Source organism: Haliotis cracherodii, unplaced genomic scaffold, assembly GCF_022045235.1.
Source record: "Haliotis cracherodii isolate W230 unplaced genomic scaffold, xgHalCrac1.p SCAF_1, whole genome shotgun sequence".
In the NCBI taxonomy this organism is placed as follows: domain Eukaryota; kingdom Metazoa; phylum Mollusca; class Gastropoda; order Lepetellida; family Haliotidae; genus Haliotis; species Haliotis cracherodii.
In genome coordinates this window covers 47234668-47257058 of record NW_027266264.1, presented here as the reverse complement: position 1 = coordinate 47257058, position 22391 = coordinate 47234668, and the positions used below count along the sequence as shown (strand labels likewise).

Below are 22391 nucleotides of genomic sequence, written 5' to 3'. Positions count from 1 at the left end.
ATGTTTTCATTTACAAAGCTGACACAAACCTATTAATTTATATACATGATGTGACAACACACGTGAAATCTAATTTAATTTTGCATACCCATACAAATATGCAAAAGTAACTTTTTTTTCACATGTGTTATCAAGAATTCTGACCCTCATTCATAAAATGTTTCCATAAATCCTGATTAAAGTCACTACCACCATACCTTAGTGCTGAATGAGAACAGATGAGAAATATGTAAGAGATGTTGATACTGTCAAGAACAGTTTCCACATCCCCTTGTTGAGTGGGTAATAAATTCCACAATTTTTTTAAATGACGGTATGAAAGTGGAGTCACAGATCTTTGACTTAAAAACATAGTGGCATGGCACTGTAGCTCCCCTGGACATGATGACAACAATTAAAAATGTCAAAAAAGACAGCCACTTAAAAGTTCTGCCAGCACTGACATTCAAATATTTTCTGCATAGATAAAGAAGACTAAAATGTAAATTCTAAAGATTTGATTATAATATGATGTTATCAAAAGAAGAAATAAGAGTCTTCAGGGTGACATATTGCCCCAATCTGGTGCAATTCAGAAATGAAGTTTAGCTAATTATACCACACTGCTGGTTCATTGCCTTTAGTTCAGTGAAGAACAAAACAAGAGGCCCTTAGGGCCTGTATCGCTCACCTGGCTATTTACACAATCATGACAAAATATACATTTGCATTGTACATGTATATAATACTGCAAATATTTCGTAATTTCAACTCTGTCCGCATTTAATATAGGTGGATGGCAAATTTGACAGCATGAACGTGTATTTCTCTAGATACAAATGTAGCATAAAGATCTAAACCGTTTGCACGTTATGATCCATGATCTAAGTTTCCAGTGGCAAGGCTGGATCCCAGGGCAATTCCTATTGGCATAAATGTATGATTCTCTTCAAAACAAACAAATGTATGAAATGTATGTATTTTAAGGTGGGGATAATATCAAGGCTCCAACTCCTTTGGGAATGCTGGACTGATGAACAGAAGGGCCAGTCCTTGGTAGCATATGTGCATTCCTCTCATTATACTCAGCAATTGTACATATGGTTATACGGTGGGGATGTTAACTGTGTCCAAGTTATAAACACTTTTTGGCCCCACCCCTCAGCCCCCTCCATTTGTACAATTGTGAATGACCATCAACTGAGAATACTTCCAACCAAATATGGTTGATGTCCATCTCTTAGTTGCAGAGAAAAAGTTGTTTAAAGCAATATTGCCAAATTACGTTTTTAGCCCCGCCCCTCAGTCCCCAGGGTGGGGGTGGGGTTCAGCCCCTCCATTTCTGCAATTTGAATCCCCACCATTGGAGAATGCTTCAAACGAAATATGGTCGATATCTATCTCTTAGTTCCAGAGAGGAAGTCGTTTAAAGCAATAACGCCAAATTACTCCTATTTGGCCCCGCCCCTCAGCCCCTTGAGGGGTCAGCCCCTCCAATTGTACAATTTAGAATCCTCACCACCGGAGAATGCTTCCAACCATATATGGTTGATATCTATCTCTTAGTACCAGAGAAGAAGTCATTTAATGCAATACAGCCAAATTACCGGGCCCTATTTGGACTCGCCTCTCAGCCCCTTGGGGGGTCATCCCCACCATTTGTATAATTGTGAGCACATATTAAAACTTCAATATCATGTTGAATGGCAGCAGAGAGTATACATAACTGTTAAGTGACACATGAAGGGTGCTAAAGTTTATCAAAAATGTCAATTCATAACAGTAGAAAATTGACACTGACAGAAGCTTTCTACAAAGTTCAGCACAAAATCTCTTGTATTATCTGGCAAAAAAGGCTGGAAGAAGTCAGAAATAGATAGATGCTCTTATATGGGTGGTGAAGAGCACACTCCAGCCAAGATTTTACCGGAAGCGAAACAATTGACTGCACATTGTATCGAAGACAGCAAACTTCACCCTAACCTGTAACCCTGAATAGGAAGACAGTATCATACCAGAACAAGAAAATAGTGTGCCCATCCTTATATCAAAGACAACAGAAGCCATTTTTCACACTGCATGTGGGGTTCCTTCAATGCCAAGCGTGTGGCGAATGAGTACTGTTATGACAAGTGATTTGCTTTGTGTCAAGTACAGCATCAGGGCAGTGTCGACCTGAACATCATGATTATAGGGGTATAGGTAATTAAAGTTTTTGATAGCTTGGTACTTGTAAAGGTTCACGTCACACCAACATGTGTTCGACAGTTTGTGTTGTCAAGCTTGGCTAGCCTCCATGTTTCAGCAGTTCATTTTCTGTCAAGCTTGGCTAGCCTCCAAGTTTCAACAGTTCACTGTCCGTGAATCTTGGCAACAGTTTGTTGTCCATAAAGCTTCTACGAAGAAAACAACAATTTAATAAATTGCTTCTGGTTTTTGACATGGTACATAACAAATAATTATGCTTAAACATAAATAATAAAAAGAAAAATTAATTTTAAATAAAATGGAACTGATAAATGGACAGTAGAATAATGTTTACCAAAGTCTCATGTCTTTGGGTACTTTTGTTTATTCACAGCATATAACTTTTTTTATATATCTTTTTTACATAAAAGAAGATTAACACATCCAAAACCAATGCTGGACATCTGGGCAGTTATTGGTAAGTAACATTTTGCATGAGATTCTGCCTGAATCCCTTCCCCACACCCCTTGATAATGTTTAAAAGTCCTGTATACATGTACATTTAAGTAACAGCCTGTATAAAAATTAAGAAATGAAGGTGGAAGGTTCTCAACCTGTATTCCTCGATGAGACATGGGTGATCACTTGTCATACATTTAGTGCTCCTTTCAGTGGATACCCAGCCTGAGTAGTAGGGAGGCGGAGAGAAGTATAACAGGGGCTACCAACAAACTCATCCCTTCTTTACCAGCAAAATCTCTCACACAGTATTGTCATGGCGACTGATTTACAACACCCATTGTCTGAAGAACATTTAATTGCAAAGGCTCATTACCCTGGAGCCATGACATATATATGCCTTGAAACACTTAATTGCTTTTATTTATAAGATGCTAATCCTATTTGTTAATCACCATTTTTGTGTACATCGACCATCTGCCATCCTGAACGAGATGTGCAAGTATGTCACTGATGATTTACTGTTTACATTTATATTTATTACTTACGAAATGTCAGGTGACCTTGGCTATATAAGACTTGGTCCACAGAGAGGGAGGAAAGAAAGGTCTTACCTTAGCCTAGCTAGGGTTAGGCTGGGTGCTCCGGGGCACCTAGACAACAACAACTACCACTGACCTACTGTGCTGACCTGGCACATAGTGTCTTTTATATGTATATATCTACATGTATAAAGTAAAACTGTATATACCGCAAGACATTGTCTCCAAGTTGTCACTTCCTACTGAGAACCATACGTCAGCCCCTTGCGTATACGAGTATGCAAATTGTTCATTAATCAACGTCAGACCACACGCGTTGTTAGTATAATGATAACATTGCAACTCATTGAAGTGACTGAAGTAGTATGATACCATTGCCTCCTATTGAAGTGTTTTAAGTAGAATGATGACATCATTGCCACTCATTGAAGTGTTTTAAGTAGAATGATGACATCATTGCCACTCACTGAAGTGTTTTAAGTATTATGATTATATCATTGCCACTCATTGAAGTGTTTTAAGTAGAATGATGACATCATTGCCACTCACTGAAGTGTTTTAAGTATTATGATTATATCATTGCCACTCACTGAAGTGCTTTAAGTAGTATGATGACATTATTGGCACTCATTGAAGTGGTATGACAATGTCACTGCCACTCATTGAAGTGATTTAAGTAGTATGATGACATCATTGCTACTTATTGAAGTGCTTTCAGTAGTATGATGATATCATTATCATTTATTGAAGTGATTTAAGTAGTATGATGACATTATTGGCCCTCATTGAAGTAGTATGACAATATCACTGGCACTCATTGAAGTGATTTAAGTAGAATGATGACATCATTGCCACTCATTGAAGTGATTTAAGTAGTATGATGATATCATTACCATTTATTGAAGTGATTTAAGTAGTATGATGACATTATTGCCACTCATTGAAGTGATTTAAGTAGTATGATGACATAATTGGCACTCATTGAAGTTGTATGACAATATCCCTGCCACTCATTGAAGTGATTTGAATAGTATGATGACATCATTGCCACTTATTGAAGTGCTTCATGTAGTATGATGACATCATTGCTACTTTTTGAAATGCTTTAAGTAGTATGATGACATTATTGCCAACCAATGAAGTAGTATGACAATATCACTGCCATTCATTGAAATGATTTAAATAGTATGATGACATTATTGCCACTATTTGAAGGGCTTTAAGTAGTATGATGACAGTATTGTCACTCATTGAAGTAGTATGACAATATCACTGCCACATATTGAAGTGATTAAAGTGGTATGACAATATCATTGCCACTTATTGAAGTGCTTTAAGTAGTATGATGACATCATTGCCACTTATTGAAGTGCTTCAAGTAGTATGATGACATCATTGCCACTTATTGAAGTGCTTCAAGTAGTAAGACGACATCATTGCTACTCAATGAAGTGATTTAAGTAGTATGATGACATCATTGCTACTCAATGAAGTAGTATGACTGGCACTCATTGAAGTGATTTAAGTAGAATGATGACATCATTGACACTCATTGAAGTCATTTAAGTAGCATGATGATATCATTACCATTTATTGAAGTGATTTAAGCAGTATGATGACATTATTCCAACTCATTGAAGTGATTTAAGTGGTATGATGACATCATTGCCACTAATTGAAGTGTTTTAAGTAGTATGACAATATCACTGCCACTCATTAAAGTGATTGAAGTAGCATGATGACATCATTGCCACTTATTGAAGTGATTTAAGTAGTATGACAATATCGCTGCCACTCATTGAAGTGATTTAAATAGAATGATGACATTATTGCCACTCATTGAAGTAGTATGACAATATCACTGCCACTCATTGAAATGATTTAAATAGTATGATGACATCATTGCAACTTATTGAAGTAGTATGACAATATCACTGGCACTCATTGAAGTGCTTTAAGTAGAATGATGATATCATTGCCACTCATTGAAGTGATTTAAATAGTATGAAGACATCATTGCCACTCATTGAAGTGATTTAAGTAGTATGATGATATCACTGCCACTTATTGAAGAGATTTAAGTAGTATGATGACATCATTGCCACTCATTGAAGTGGTATGACAACAACATTGCCACTTATTGAAGTGATTTAAGTGGTATGATGACATCATTGCCACTAATTGAAGTGTTTTAAGTAGTATGACAATATCACTGCCACTCATTAAAGTGATTGAAGTAGTATGATGACATCATTGCCACTCATTGAAGTGATTTAAGTAGTATGATGATATCACTGCCACTTATTGAAGAGATTTAAGTAGTATGATGACATCATTGCCACTCATGGAAGTGGTATGACGACAACATTGCCACTTATTGAAGAGATTTAAGTTGTATGATGACATCACTGCCACTCATTGAAGTGGTATGACGATATCATTGCCACTTATTGAAGAGATTTAAGTAGTATGATGACATCATTGCCACTTATTGAAGAGATCTAAGTAGTATGATGACATCATTGCCTACAAAACATAGTAGACTAAACCAATACCACATCTCCCTCATTCTCTCTCTCAATCTCAATCGAGAATTTGTATTGGTTTAGGCATGCTTAATAGGACATATTGTATTTTCAATTTAAACGCTTAAAACTCTGATTTGAAACTTGGAATATTTTAAATTGCGAACATGGCTAAAGCAATCTCTTTCAAATGAAATACAATGTATAGTATCTACTTTTCAAACACAGCAATAAAAACAGCAGGGAAAGCAGGCCCAATCAAATGAAGTTTTATTACCTGGCAGATCGTCTGGGAACTCCACGCTGATGTGGAGGTTGTCGTCTCCAATTTGCACAGTTGTATTTTTCCCTCTGTCAACAATCTGGTAGTGTGGGCCGCCTGACTGGTCTGGTTCTTGTCCAGGAGTGTCATCACTGCTCATTTTGTCCAGGGACTAAACATGCAACTTCTACAGTTGGGAACTCTTTGATATTTTACTGAGATTATGTTATGTTGTTCATCCCCATAACAGGGGTAGACACAAATTAAGTTAATCAAACTCCCCACAGTAATATTGGAACAGTTGGTCATGGCATGCCTGCTACATTCTGGGAGGACTGCACTTTTGTACTTACAACTTAGCACTGCTTCAAAAAAGTGGTTATTAGTGGCTATGTTGGAACCTGCATAAACATGACGACTGACATGGAGAAATGTTTGAATGGATAGCTTGAGAAATGACTGTATGTGCAGCTGAATTTCAGCAGTGAAAAGTGTCCATAAACAACATTCTGACTGTCCAGCTGAGTTTGAGCAGTGTACAGTGGCCAGAAACAACATTCTGACTATCCAGCTGAGTTTGAGCAATGTATAGTGGCCAGAAACAACATGCTGACTGTCCAGCTGAGTTTGAGCAGTGTACAGTGGCCAGAAACAACATTCTGACTGTCCAGCTGAGTTTGAGCAATGTATAGTGGCCAGAAACAACATGCTGACTGTCCAGCTGAGTTTGAGCAGTGTACAGTGGCCAGAAACAACATTCTGACTGTCCAGCTGAGTTTGAGCAGTATAGAGTGGGCAGAAACAACATTCTGACTGTCCAGCTGAGTTTGAGCAGTGTACAGTGGCCAGAAACAACATGCTGACTGTCCAGCTGAGTTTGAGCAGTGTACAGTGGCTAGAAACAACATGCTGACTGTCCAGCTGAGTTTGAGCAGTGTACAGTGGCTAAAAACAACATGCTGACTGTCCAGCTGAGTTTGAGCAGTGTACAGTGGCTAGAAACAACATGCTGACTGTCCAGCTGAGTTTGAGCAGTGTATAGTGGCCAGAAACAACATTCTGACTGTCCAGCTGAGTTTGAGCAGTGTATAGTGGCCAGAAACAACATGCTGACTGTCCAGCTGAGTTTGAGCAGTGTACAGTGGCCAGCAACAACATTCTGACTGTCCAGCTGAGTTTGAGCAATGTACAGTGGCCAGAAACAACATTCTGACTGTCCAGCTGAGTTTGAGCAGTATAGAGTGGGCAGAAACAACATTCTGACTGTCCAGCTGAGTTTGAGCAGTGTACAGTGGCCAGAAACAACATGCTGACTGTCCAGCTGAGTTTGAGCAGTGTACAGTGGCTAGAAACAACATGCTGACTGTCCAGCTGAGTTTGAGCAGTGTACAGTGGCTAAAAACAACATGCTGACTGTCCAGCTGAGTTTGAGCAGTGTACAGTGGCTAGAAACAACATGCTGACTGTCCAGCTGAGTTTGAGCAGTGTATAGTGGCCAGAAACAACATTCTTACTGTCCAGCTGAGTTTGAGCAGTGTACAGTGGCCAGAAACAACATTCTGACTATCCAGCTGAGTTTGAGCAATGTATAGTGGCCAGAAACAACATGCTGACTGTCCAACTGAGTTTGAGCAGTGTACAGTGGCCAGAAACAACATTCTGACTGTCCAGCTGAGTTTGAGCAGTATAGAGTGGGCAGAAACAACATTCTGACTGTCCAGCTGAGTTTGAGCAGTGTACAGTGGCCAGAAACAACATTCTGACTGTCCAGCTGAGTTTGAGCAGTGTACAGTGGCCAGAAACAACATGCTGACTGTCCAGCTGAGTTTGAGCAGTGTACAGTGGCTAAAAACAACATGCTGACTGTCCAGCTGAGTTTGAGCAGTGTATAGTGGCCAGAAACAACATTCTGACTGTCCAGCTGAGTTTGAGCAGTGTACAGTGGCCAGAAACAACATTCTGACTGTCCAGCTGAGTTTGAGCAATGTACAGTGGCCAGAAACAACATTCTGACTGTCCAGCTGAGTTTGAGCTATGTACAGTGGCCAGAAACAACATTCTGACTGTGCAGCTGAGTTTGAGCAGTGTAGTGTCATGAAACAACATTCTGACAATCCAACTGAGTTGAGCAGTGTTTTGAGGCGAGAAACAATATTCTGACTATCAAGCTGAGTTTGAGCAGTGTTTTGAGGCGAGAAACAACATTCTGACTATCAAGCTGAGTTTGAGCAGTGTTTTGAGACCAGAAACAACATTCTGACTATCAAGCTGAGTTGAGCAGTGTTTTGAGGCGAGAAACAACATTCTGACTATCAAGCTGAGTTTGAGCAGTGTTTTGAGGCGAGAAACAAACATTCTGACTATCAAGCTGAGTTTGAGCAGTGTTTTGAGACCAGAAACAACATTCTGACTATCAAGCTGGGTTTGAGCAGTATACAGTGTCCAGTGACAACATTCTGACTATCCAGCTGTGTTTGAGCTGTGTTTTGAGGCCAGAAACCATATTCGGACTATCCAGCTGGGTTTGAGCAGTGTGGTGTCAAGAAACAACAACCTGACTATCCAGCTGAGTTGAGCAGTATTTTGAGGCGAGAAACAACATTCCGACTATCAAGCTGAGTTTGAGCAGTGTTTTGAGGCGAGAATCAACATTCTGACTATCCATCTGGGTTTGAGCAGTGTTTTGAGGCCGCCAGAAACAACATTCTGACTGTGCAGCTGAGTTTGAGCAGTGTAGTGTCAAGAAACAACATTCTGACTATCCAACTGAGTTGAGCAGTGTTTTGAGGCGAGAAACAAACATTCCGACTATCAAGCTGAGTTTGAGCAGTGTTTTGAGGCGAGAAACAAACATTCTGACTATCAAGCTGAGTTTGAGCTGTGTTTTGAGACCAGAAACAACATTCTGACTATCAAGCTGGGTTTGAGCAGTATACGGTGTCCAGTGACAACATTCTGACTATCCAGCTGTGTTTGAGCTGTGTTTTGAGGCCAAAAACCATATTCGGACTATCCAGCTGGGTTTGAGCAGTGTGGTGTCAAGAAACAACAACCTGACTGTGCAGATAGCCTTCTTGTTTCGTATCCAAAGTCTATTTGACTTCAAGAATCAATGTGTTAAATGTCATAAGTTACAGAGGTTATTCGTCTCATCAATTTATTACATCAGAGGTGAAAACAAGGAGCTCATTTGATCATCATAGCCATGAACATGGTGGAAAATTGTTTGATAAAAAAAGTCATCCTCCAAGAAAGCTACTCTGTGTGATTGTTTATATGAGTGTTCCCAACTAAGTAATTCTAGTGTATATTTCCCTTACATAATTTTGTGTAAATATGAAAACAGACTCCCAAATAAAACTGTACTTAATGCATGCCTTATTATATACTTCAGTGTGAAAGTTTTCTGAAGTTGAGAAAAGTGATATTTTCATTGCAGTGAGCATAACACTTATTGTTATGCCTCAAAGTGAGATTGACCAATCAGAGAGCAGAACTACTAACCCCACATGAGCCTGTATACCGTAAGTTAAAATTCAAGATGGTTGTTACTGACCTTATATGAGACCGTATACCATCAGAAGCAGCACTTACTTCCATAACACTTGCAATATCATCTATGTCATCCACATTCATACCTATCATTATCCGTGTCATTAAACATTAATTGCAGAACACATAACTATGCTAAGTCCTTTTTATCCAACACAATCAAGATTCAGAATTTGCTTCCAGAGGAACACAGAAATGATCGTTCTCTAAACACATACTAAATGAATTTAAGGCTTTCATATCAGACCTGAAAGTTTTTGACATTCACTTCGATCTTGGTACTTGTACGTGCCAAGTTACTCATTGTCGCCACAGGCTTGGATGTTGTGTCTTTTAAAATCGCTGACAAGGTTAATAGTTATATGTCAGAAAGATCAGATAATTCATGAGGTCACCTATAATATACAATATGAATTTTAACTGCTGTGGTTATAATTTACAAACAGTTATTAATGGTAACCAAAATCTGAATAATTTCATACTTTGAAGTTTACACCGTTTCTTTCATGCTGATTGGCTGAATGGGTAGTCACATGATCTGATATTTGGAGTTCACACACCTGTGAACGGACAAAAAAAGTTCACACAATGTGAATTTTTTTTGGTGAAATTGATCGTGTGACATCGGGGTACTTTCCGGGGTTTCCCCGAATTCTCGATCGGTGTTTACAGTCAACTCATTTTCCTCTTTTCGTTTTAATCCCTGCATTTATCAGCAATATAATTAATTTAGTATTTTGCCTGGTCTTATTAATAAATAAATGCTTTGGTTCTGGTGTTTGATGTGGCCGCTGACACAGAGCAAACGCGACTGCTCCTGATCAATCCCAAACTAAAACACGATCCACTATCGCATCGGGAAAATGAATCTAAGATTTTGAGAAACCATAAAACATAAATTTAAAAAAACAAAACTTGCCTGTTTTACCGATTGGTCATCAGAGACGAGAAAATACCCATAGAAGGAATTAGAAATCTACTATTCCTGTTTCTGAGTTGGCCGACCTTCTCCTGGTATTCTAGGCCGAGAAACGGCGGCACATGAGGAGTGATGGGGCACAGAAATGAAGGTGGTTATACAGTAGGTCCATCTCAGGTGATAAGAAACACCAGCTAAGCAAAGTATTAAAGCACACGCGACAAATCCCAAACTCCAAATATAACACACCCTGACGTTGAAAATTAACACAAAACACGCAAGTTTCAGAGCACTCGGTTCAATCCCCATCAGTCCGTTCCGCGTCATCCGAATTGGTTTGCGATTATCCAAACATAAACAATACAGTACACTCTTAAATCGGTGATATTCCCAATTTGCTAGTGCCATGAGAGGGTTCACGCGTCGGGGTGTTTTCCATAACTGCTCCATAAACCTCATTTTCAACAGCAGTTAGTATAAATTTCATCCTCATGCTCCCGTTCGACTCGAAATGCACCTCTTTACAAACGTATGTGATGTCATATATAAATCCGCGCTTGAAGGTTGACCTCGCCTCGGTGCACCGAGGTCATGTTTATATTTTTGTTCACCTTCCTGTAACCTATTTTTAAGATTTGATTTATTCGACAAAATAACATTGTTGCAATGTTCTTCCGCGAAACCAGAGGACTTCAAATTTAAGCAAACATTGTTACGATATTATTCGGCGAGACCAGTAAACTACAAAGTATGAAATTATAAGAATTGAACGTCAGTTTGGATGGGTTCATTGAAGTGTGAATGATTGAAAAGCGACGGTTAAACTTTCGTTTAGCTCGGAGGTTCACACAGTTTAACCATCGCTTTTCAATCGTTCACACTTCAATGAACCCATCCAAACTGACGTTCAATTCTTAAATAAGCTGACTTACACTAAAATCATTGACTATGTTCATATGTTCATTACTAACTTTAAAAGATTTTGAGTCAGTTAGCCATTTACCATTACATATATTAAAACTGCCAAAGTATATATATGTCTTCATCAGGAGCGGTATTGATATAAGCATTGTGGCTTTTTTACCAACCCAATTTCATTCAACATGTATGTGATGAAATAAACATATGTTTAAACCATTATCTATGTGAGTGAGTGAGTGAGTGAGTGAGTGAGTGAGTGAGTTGGGTTCAATGCCGCTTTTAACAGTATTCCAGTTATATCACGGCGTGCCAGCTCAATGTGGAAGGAAAGCCCCATGTCATGCAGGTTTCAGATGTTTACCACTTCGGTGAAACCCACAAGCACGGGTATGGTGCTGACAAACCTAGAAACATAATGGGAGAGAACTGGGATTCAAACCTACAATGACATGATTCACTATATTCACATATGCTGTACAGAGTGAAAACTTCTGACAGGTATATCAATGAGTGAGTGAACATATTATATCATTTGGTATGATTTGGGCAATAACAGGAATAACAGACAAGAAATAGTATCCATCCTACTGTGGCAAATGCACAGTTTATTCCCAATTCTAAGAGGGGTCAGCACTTGTTTTTTGCCGGCTAGAAGGTCATGATTAAAACCGAACTTCAAACTTCCATTCATTGGAAATGTTCCCAAAAGGAATGCCCACCCACCGTTAACACCAAAGATGACTTTGTCTAAAAGCACAATAATATGTCACAAAGCAGTGGGTCAATGCCAACAAATCATTTTCGAGGGGTGACTTCCAAATCGCGACATTGAGAAACTGCAGGCTGAGCAAGATAATATAGCTATCACAACACTACATGAAGGGACAGTGTTAAAGGTCAAATCACATGAGCACCTTGATTCAAAATATGAAAAGATTTGGAAAATATGTTGGCAGACCTGTCAACCCCTCATCATGACAATGTGGGGGATTTGACCTCTATATATGTACAGATTTCTGTTTGTATTTTCCTCCTCCAAGAATAAACCTAGCACAATCTACCCATATCACTTTCATTCAAAGATCATCTCAGATAAACGCAAACAGATATTGAAATGTAACGATCGGTAGCTTGACCAGTTGACAGACGTGTTCAATCCGACCAGTTGTCAGGCTTCGTTATGATGCAGGTTTTCTGAGTACTTGGCGCGATTTTGGTAACAAAATATGCCAAAGAAATATCAAGTGTATTTATCCCGATGCAATATGATCACCCCCAGTTTCAATAAGATATATTGGATTTTTTCTGTCTGCCTTAGTCTTTGACAGTCCCATTACTTCGCTTCTTAAATTTCCTAGAAATGTTATTCCAAGAAATGTATGCCATATTTGAAAGTTCTGTTACATTTTACTTAAACATTTTAAACATTTTAATTGTTCCCAAAGTTGTAGATTAATACAGTATTCCATCAAAGACATATTTCAGATTGCATAGAATGGCACAATACACTCTTTAAAAAATTAAAGGGTTGGAAACAAACATTGTCCTATTTCAAACCCAAACGGTTGCAACACACAATCACTCAATTATATCATGTATCAACAGCGAGCTATAAATCAAATGCTGAGAATAAAGTTATTTTTGTCATCCTTTTTATAGCAATAAATTTCTCGATTGAATATATGGTTTTAAATATTTTTAAAAGTATATCTAATTTCAGTTTGGTTCCTTTAATTCCACTTACATGAATATGCCTTTTTCCCAATAAAACTATATGATTGATTAAAGTATTAGAGTAGTTAGAACCAAACCAAAAAAGATATTTTGTCAATCTAATTTTTTGTGAAAGATAATTGTTAAGCCAAAGATCGAGATCATTCCAAAATTGTTTAGTTTCATTACATTCCCAAAAGACGTGGCTGACGTCCTCATTGAGAGCATTACAAAAGCTACAAAAGCTACAAACACTGTTGTCCACAAGATTCATTGTTAATAGTTCCTTCTTTGTGTAGATAATTCCATGTAGAAATCTGTATTGAAAATCTAAAAGTTTTACATCCTTCGCAGTAAATGTCGTTTTCAAATTAAAATCACAGTGAAAAATTGATTGCTATTTATCACAAACTTTAAGATTATTTTCATTTGATATTAATTTATCATAAAAGATTCTTTTACCGGCTTCATCAGATCACTCAAGCAACTGTTTATATACAAATTCTGTAAGATTATTTTTCTAGTTTTCTTGATTGTTGTTTTCCATGATTCTGGTATATTGAAGATTACATATCTATAGTCTAATATTGTACCTTTTATCAGATATTTTAGTTTCAGTTCTTCAAATGACATCAGTCTGTTTTCATTGCATATATCTTTAATTGAGTAAATTCCACGATTAGCCCATTGCTTTATGTAGCATGTTGCTTGTTTGAAGTTGTGGTTAAGCCATAATGGTTGGGACAAAACGTCTTCGATATTATCAACGTTAATAATATTCTTTTTACAAAAGTTGTTCCAAGCTTTCAATACATCTTTCCAGTATGGGTTTTTAACAAAAGATTGCTGGTCAACATTAGCACCAAAAGATAGTATATCTTTAGTTGGGATATTACAAGGGTTACTATATGTTGGTTTTTTACAATATAATCTGAGTGAAGAGAGTTGTAGTGCGTCAATAAAGGCTCTAATGTTAATCATGCGTAATCCACCTTCCTCATATTTTCTTGTCAAAGCGCTCCTTTTGTTTTTGTCTTTTATATTATTCCAGATAAAATTGTCAATTATTTTGTCAAGTGACAAGACAAGACACGATAAGTCCTCAGGAGGGTTAGGTAGTGTCGAAAATATATGAACTAGTTTTGACAATGCTTAAGTTTTAATGACTGTAATTTTTCCTATTATCGTTGGATTTCTTTTTCTCCAATTTGCAAGCAATCTATTTATTTCTTCTAGCTTTCTTTTTGTATTGATTACCCAGAGTTTACTTAAGTTTGGATTAAACATAATTCCTAATATTTCAAATTCCTTATTGTGCCATTCTATTTGTAAGTCTTGACATAAACGATCATTGCTACCCGCTTTTGAGCCTATCCATATTGCTTTTGTCTTGTCTACATTGATTTTTAAGCCAGACATTTTGTAGAATATATTTAGTGTTTCTATAGCTGCATATAAGCTTTCATCTTTGCCATTTAGAAATAATTCAGTATCATCAGCATATTGCCCAAGTTTGTATTTTTTGTCATTGACTGTAATCCCTTCAATTTTATTATCATTTCTAATCATACATCCTAGGATTTCAGCTACTAGGAGAAAAATATACAGCGACAATGGGTCTCCTTGTCGACAGCCTCTTTCATTTGTAAAAAAATCTGAAATATGCCCATTTTGTATTATGCTTGATGTGGTATCATAAGTGGTATCATTTCTGGTCCAAATCCACATTTGTGTAAAACTTTTTCAAAATCGATCAGTAGAAGTAATCCTGGTTTATTTTGTCTTTTGGATTCAAAGATAATATCATAAAACAACCTTGTGGTTTCTGAAATACATCTTCCTGGAATAAATCCTGTTTGGTTATTATGAATGAGATATTCCAATGTTGATTTTATACGGTTTGCAATACAAGTACTAATTATTTTATAGAGTACATTCAATAAAGTTATTGGTCTCCAGTTTTTTATCAATGTTCTGTCTTTGTTTGATTCCGGTATACAAGTTATAACTCTTTTCATTGTCATACTCATTTTGTTATTAGCAGAAGTACAAATACAAACAAGAACAAAGAGATACACAAATTCCTCTCTGGCCTAATATTATTAATTAACTTATCATCAATACAATGTTGAATATAGGGTTAAGCCAAATAATATGAAACTAAAATGAAATATTTTGTGGTACAAATTTAGATTTCCCTACAAAGCCAACTAAATTCATATAAGATCTGCTTCCAACTGGTCGAGCTTACACCTGTGCATGTGTGACGCAGATCAATATACCGACATTGCACATGTCACAACTTCAATGTGCCCAAGTTTGTATTTATATTTTCTAGTATATCTATATTGAGTAACGTATCATTAACTCGACTATAGTATGTAAAGTTCACATTATTGTTTAGCTAATAACCATACACGTCGAAAAGTCAACACACAGAAAGGATAACACTTAAGGCTGTGCAGTTTTGGATAATAACATCCGGTATATGAGCTCTGTGCTCGGTCACCCTATAAATAGTATCGCACGTGTTATTGTTTATCAACATGCTCAGTTCATGTTGTTGCATCGAGGCTCGCCCTGAAGATCTTGAAAGTCAGATGTACATCGAATATTGACGATGATTTCAAAGCGTACTAACAGTACTTTTTTTTCATATTACATAAACATATTACCCATATTAATTATTATGTAAGTTATAACATACGACAGTTCAGCGTGTCTTCTGCACTATTTGGGCACAAACTAATTGTCCGGTTTGTCTTTGTCACGGAACTGAATAATCACTTCAGCTGATGTTGTCCTCTAATCCGATAGTTGTCCAGGCATCTGCGGAAGAATGTCGGTACTGCAGAGTCAAATCCATTCTCTCTAAGAATCGTGTCTGCACTTTGTGTGATTTCCTGAGTTCGAATGCTTGATTTGCCATCTTTCACCTCAGCTTTTTAATGATGACTGGCAGGTCTGTGCGGATACTGGCCTTTATTGACCTCAACACTTGACCACTTTTCAGCGCTGCTGTGTATACCCTTTGCCTATCAGATGCAACCACAAATTTGACGACAATAGGCTTCGGCATATCGGGTCTAAACTTATTCGGATCGGTACTTGTTCGTGGTAATCGATGCACGTTAGCAAACAGGATATTGTCAGCCTCGTTGACCCCAATAAGTGTGAAGAGCTCTTTAGTTGCCTGCTCCGCATCTTTTTCGTCTACTATACCGTAAAGAAGCAAGTTGTTTTTTCGCGAATACATCTCTTGAACCAGTAGTTTGTGTTCAAATTCCTTCTTCATTTGTGAGAGTTCGCTTTTCAACTTTTCAATTTCAGTTTTATTTTCTTTAATTTGTTCGGCGTTAAATACGACCGCCTCTAGAATTTCACCGGTTTTGTTGTCAAGCTCCTTAATGTCATGTTTAATAATGTTCATTTCACCCATTATTTCTTCTGTTTGAGCTTGAAGTGCGTCTTTAATGAAGTTCTTCATGTCAACACTACTCACAGTCTTGTCGTGTGTCAAGGTGGTCGGGCTTGCTGGGGTCGATGTTTTCTCCGTATTTTCCGCACTGGCCCTTGCTCTGGTCATGATAAAGTCGTCTAAACCTTTCGATTGAGCTCCTGTATCCTGTTTAGTTTTATATCCTTTCTTATTACCGAAAAGCTATTTTTTACTGACCGCTCATGAGCGCAGCGCCACCGGATCCAAGTTTTACTATAATTTATGAATGAAATGAGTCTCTTTGTTCTGTGTTGACCTTTCGAACCTTCAGCAAATTAGATTGCCGATCTGGGACGCTAGCAAACAATAAGGCAATCAAATTGTGTAAAATAATCACAAGATACACTCTCGTGAAATTTGATACAGTTCTATGTGTTGATATTCCTGTACACACGAGTCACAATGTCAGTCAAAAGGAAACTTATAAGTTTGACTTTAAACTTTGACTTTGAAATCCAAGCAATGAGGAAGCCTGATCGCGTAACTCATTGTTATTTTGACTACCAAATAAACCAATCACGCATAGTGTTATTTCTGAAGACAGCGCTTGCAGGTCATATTTTGTTTCCATATCCGAGAGTTTAATTACGTAACTTGAGGTATGTTGATGTTTTAACAAAGTTTCTGACAAATCTGATAACCAATAAAGTCATGTATAACTGGACCGGCCATATGTATCTAAGTTCTAAAATTATGGAGGTATATACATGCTAAGAACATGGAGACAACAGTTCATTTCAGTCAGTAAGTGATTCATCTTCCGGCACCCGTTAGGACCATCCGAGTTTTCTTTACAGTTTACAATGTTAAATCGTTCACAAAGTGGATTTAATTACCAATTGATTACAAGATATCGGCACATCTGGGTCCCCCTGCAGGTGGCTGTGGTAAGGGTCTCTTATCCCGGAGCCTACCGGACAGACCAGGACGTAAACTTTCCTTTTTATATTTTTACTCATGCGATAATGGAAGCAAATTTTTAAAATAATTAAGAATTCTGTTTTGTGGGTGAAATAGTCCATCATGCATGAGACTGGGAGATTTCATCAAATTGCCGGAGTCTCCCGCAAAATGTGGGATGGTTGACAGGTCTGATGATGTGCAAATCCTTTTAACGGACCGAAATATCAAGACATTTTACAAACCGGATGTTGATTTCGTTACGCAAATTTTGATTTGACTATGCATAGACTCGTTGGGCCAGCCAAAAACATAACTCCATAATTCCAGCTAAGTTCAGCAAGGATGGAAACTGGACTCTCAAAGTCCCTATGCCTCGGGAAGACGATTTTCAGTGAACAATAGTTTGTCTTAGACCTGGTTCGTGTTTACAAAGGAAACAATCACAATCTGCTGATATTGAAAAAGTCGCGGTGAATGATGCAATTTATGCAAGCTTCTTAAAGGTTGGGTGCTGTTCAGAATCAATTCAACTGAATATCATAACAAGCCTATATAGTTTTCATTCTATGACTTTTCTCCAAATTGTACAGAAACAGATTTTTTAAAACTTTCTGACATGTACATACCTGGGCCCCACATATGTATAATACATGTATTCTTAAAAAAGGGTCTGTCCTTTCCACAATGATCATGGGTGATTTGATCAAACAAAAATATGTACCCGAGATCACCAATATGCTGGTTTGGAAATTCAATATTCAGAGCAAATATACAATATTTTGATACATTAGGTCCATATAATGCTGTGATTTAGTAACGCATCAGAAATGGTGAGATTTACAATGTTCCTGACTTTCAGGGATCATTTTCAGTAATTTTTCTTTGCCTTAAATGAGAATGGAAGATACAATAGAACAGGGACTTTCCCACGGAATAGAACACCTTGAAAAGAATGTGTGTGCATCATGTATTTTGAATTGTATGTGACTTCAAAGTGAGGGCGGAAGAAGGTAGTTGAAAGGTGACATTTCACACATTGAGCAATGTGTGCAATGCTTTTATTTTTGTAGATTAACAGAAAGAGCAGACAGTATATGTAAGAAAAATCACACATCAGCCACTGAAAACCTTTGTCATGCACAACTGCACCGGTACCTGTAGACCACACACCCAAATATGTTTATTTTGGAAGCCGATTACAGAGTGTGTGATTTCAGCACTTTCACTTTCACTTTCACATCTAAATACTTTCCTTGAACATTATCAATTTTCCTTTCTTGGAAATTGACTAAATTTGTATCTATGAAAATTCATATTCGCAACAAAATATCCATATCCCCCCTTTCAACTACATGTATGTGCATTAAAAGGTTTACCATATGTCTGATTATACCCCAAAGATGATAATCCTAAAACTTGTAAGTCTAAATGAAAATGATTCCCTATATTGTTACAATTGCCTCTGTGGTCTAGTGGTAGAGCGTCCGCCAAGAGAAAGAATGTGTGGGGTTCAACCTCCAGCCGCATCATACGAAAAGCTGTTCAAAGATGGTACTTGTTGTTAACAAGCCTGGCTAAAACAAATACGGGTCAGCTCGAAGACAATTTGAGTGGGGTATTCATGTCATGCTGTGGCATGGTATCTTAGTGGGCTAGCACTATAAAATTGGCATAAGTCCAGACTAGCACACACACACACACACACACACACACACAATAATCTTGAACGAGTCATTCAACCCCTTTTCACCTGACCCCTATTATTTAAATGTTTTCTATACCTTCCAACGATGTGAATCAGTAACAATAGACAGATCTTTTGATTTGATAGCAATATTTCATAGAAAAAATAATATTTCCAAAACTTAAAAAAATTAATAACACCATAACAAAATAGCAAACAAATTAAACAACTACTGAATTGATATATGATGCTTTGTTTGCTTGTTTTCTTAATAAACACAGCATTAGCAGCTATGTCCCACTCGGTCAGGTTACAATGTCACACAATCAACCAAGTCACCAGGCTGACCACCTGATCCATTTGCTCACTTTCCAAAACAAGCACAGGTTGCTGGGGACCCATTTGCACCAGGAATCCAACAGTGTTGTATGATATATGATATCTGATTTACTAACTTCATCAGAAATGTTTTAAGTCCATCACAAAATCTGAACATTCCAAAAACTCCTGAAAAGCAAACTGCACCAGTTCAAGACTTGCCTGATGGGCAAACATAGGTTCACAAAGAAATAGTGTACAGTTAATGACCTTCACTATGGAAGTTAACCCTACCTTCATTTCAAGTTCAACTTCTTGCCTTGGAAATGCAAAAACATACAACTTTCAACAATTCCTGGTTAACAAAGGACACCTTATCAGCATTCGCTTGATGTGTATTCAAAGATTCACAAAAAAATGAGAAACAGTTAGTTTAAGAGTATTGCTCTGGAAACCATCTCTAGACTAACTGGAAATACATTTCAACTTGTTGATTGTAAACAAAAAAATATCAATTTAAAAAATTCCTAAATTGGAAAAGGCACCATTTCAATGCATGCCTGGAATATAGCTAAAAGCAGCAAAAAACCATACTCACTCACTCACTCACTATTCCAGCTCTATGACAGAATCCTATAAGTAATCGAGGCTTTACCAGACAAATCAGAGGTTGATATAATGAGCAACATGATCCATCCATTATGGGGGTGATGACACACAATCCACAGCGGTACCAAGCCTGACCACCTGATTATTAAGTCACCTGTAACAACTGCTGCTGGGGTCTGGAGTCCCTGCTGGCCAAATCCTACCATCATCACTATTGAGGGTATTTAATCTCAGGATAAACCTTAGCTGCAGTCTGCATTTACATGAAAGACCGCAAAATATTATCAAAGCACTTATTAGTAGTCAAGGTGAAGATTTAAACTAAACATGACAATGAGAGAAAGCCCTGACAACACCAGAAATGCACAAACACAAAAAGAGTTTAATAGGATATGTAGCCTCCATATAATGGAGGTATTACTAAGAAAATGATATTGTATTCTCTCTTCTAGCTAGTGGGTCTCATGCTCCTTAATATATTCCTGGCAAATTTGTTTGTTTCCTTTCAATCTGAACTTTCAGTTTCGATGTCTTTAAAAAAATCTTTTACAGTTATGTTGTAAAGTTTTCAACACATTTGGACAACAATTTACTGTAGAGAAGCATGTAACAAAAAATACGACCTGGCGCCTCACTGGCAGCTTGGAATGATTGGTGAGTGCACACTGATCCCTTAACAGTAGGGGTGACTACTGGTCTGGACATCACCATTGCGATAACTATTGATATTGCAAGCAACTATTGCTATAAATATTGATAGTTTTTAGTGTATCATTTTAGATGGATTTTAGAGTTGAATTAAACCTTGGAACTGAAGTTTCCTTTGAATGTGATAACCATAACAACAAATAAAAAGTAAAGTTTGAGATATGATTGATTTGTTTTTTCTTTACCCTAATAATTTTAGAAAAAGAAACTTCCACATTACCATGGGTAAATTTCTACCACTCATGATCAAAAGAAAAACAAATCTGAACAGCATTTGACTCAATCGCATGCTATGGTAAATACAATCAAAACTATCAATATTCCTAACTGAAATCGATACTAATGATTGGAAACTGATTTAACAATTGATTTATTGACTTTAAGTGCTTACCAATAGCAATAAATCGATATTTCTATTTATTGTGACACCCCTAATTAACAGGGTTAAAAATAGCTCTTTGAGCATGCCCCTGTGTAGTGTGGAAATATGCCCAATATTATGGCCTATTTTTATTAGTCATGAGATGCTTTCATGTTTTAACAATATAAAGTACTTAGATGAATTAGATCTGATAACATGCACAGAAATGGAAGAAACCTTGATTGTTTGCAAGTACCAAAATTAGCATTGTAAATAATAAGTCAGGATTTCCTAATGGTTGCTGTTCAAGGTCACTGGCATCTAAAATGCCCCCAGACCTACAGCCATTGGCCTCTATAAACACAATCCCTTTCATTCAGCTTAATCAAACACATGATGTCAGGAATGGATTTCTAATTATGACACTATAGATTTAAAAATTATCATTTTTCAAAATTAACAAGAAACACTAATCCATTGCCATAGCCTGTTGCATGAATGAAAGGCTTCATTGAGTCTGAAAGAATGAATTCTCAACAAAATAAGTATTGTTTACCAATGAAGATTTCATGTATACTTTTGTTGATGAGAATGGTGGGGTGCAAGTTACTTCCTGTCGCTGTTTGTGAGTGAGTCATTGGACTTAAAGAGCTTTTAACAAGATTCACGCAACATCAGGCATGTCAGCTTTATGTGGGAGGAAAGCCCGAAGTGGTGTAAGTATCAGACATTTACCACTTTGGTGAAACCCACGAGTTTGTGTATGGTCATCTTCCTGAGGCAAGAGAATTAACTGACTAACAAAGTCCAGTTTCCACCCTTGCCGAACTAGGCTGGTATTATGGAGTTACGTTTTGGCTGGACTAACGAGTCTATGCATAGTCCAATCAAAATCGCACACCGAAATCAAAATCCAGTTCATGAACTGTCGTGCAGATTTTTGATCGATTGCAGGATTTGCAAAGCATGTGCACCGCGTTGTCAGCAGGTATTTTCCAAATCTTTTCATGTTTTTAATCAAGGTGCTTACGTGATTTGATGCATTTCGCGATGTTTTATCACAATATAGATCTTGATAATCGATCAGATTGTCCTGACTGGGCGCCACCATTTGGGTTGAAGCAAACGCAAGTGAAGGAATCTGATTGGTCCACAGAAGAGGCTTAAAAGGGACATAACTGGTAATAGCCACTGGTGGCACTATGATCGAGCCCAGAAATTCAATCCTAGTTCGGCAAGGGTGGTAACT

The 22391-nt window shown here is 37.4% G+C and overlaps 1 protein-coding gene across 3 annotated transcripts in view; it reads right to left on the bottom strand.

Moving 5' to 3' along the window:
- The window catches only part of LOC139478472 (uncharacterized), a 71494-nt gene that overhangs the window by 48035 nt on the left and 1068 nt on the right, over positions 1-22391 (bottom strand). For 2 of the 3 annotated variants that reach the window (XM_071260946.1, XM_071260957.1), the window contains exon 2: positions 5971-6127. The exons of the other annotated variant lie outside the window; for it this stretch is intronic. In XM_071260946.1, coding sequence (XP_071117047.1) covers positions 5971-6115 — 145 coding nt within the window. In that variant the 5' untranslated portion in view covers positions 6116-6127. The remainder of the gene's footprint in view (positions 1-5970; positions 6128-22391) is intronic. 3 annotated transcript variants of the gene reach the window in all.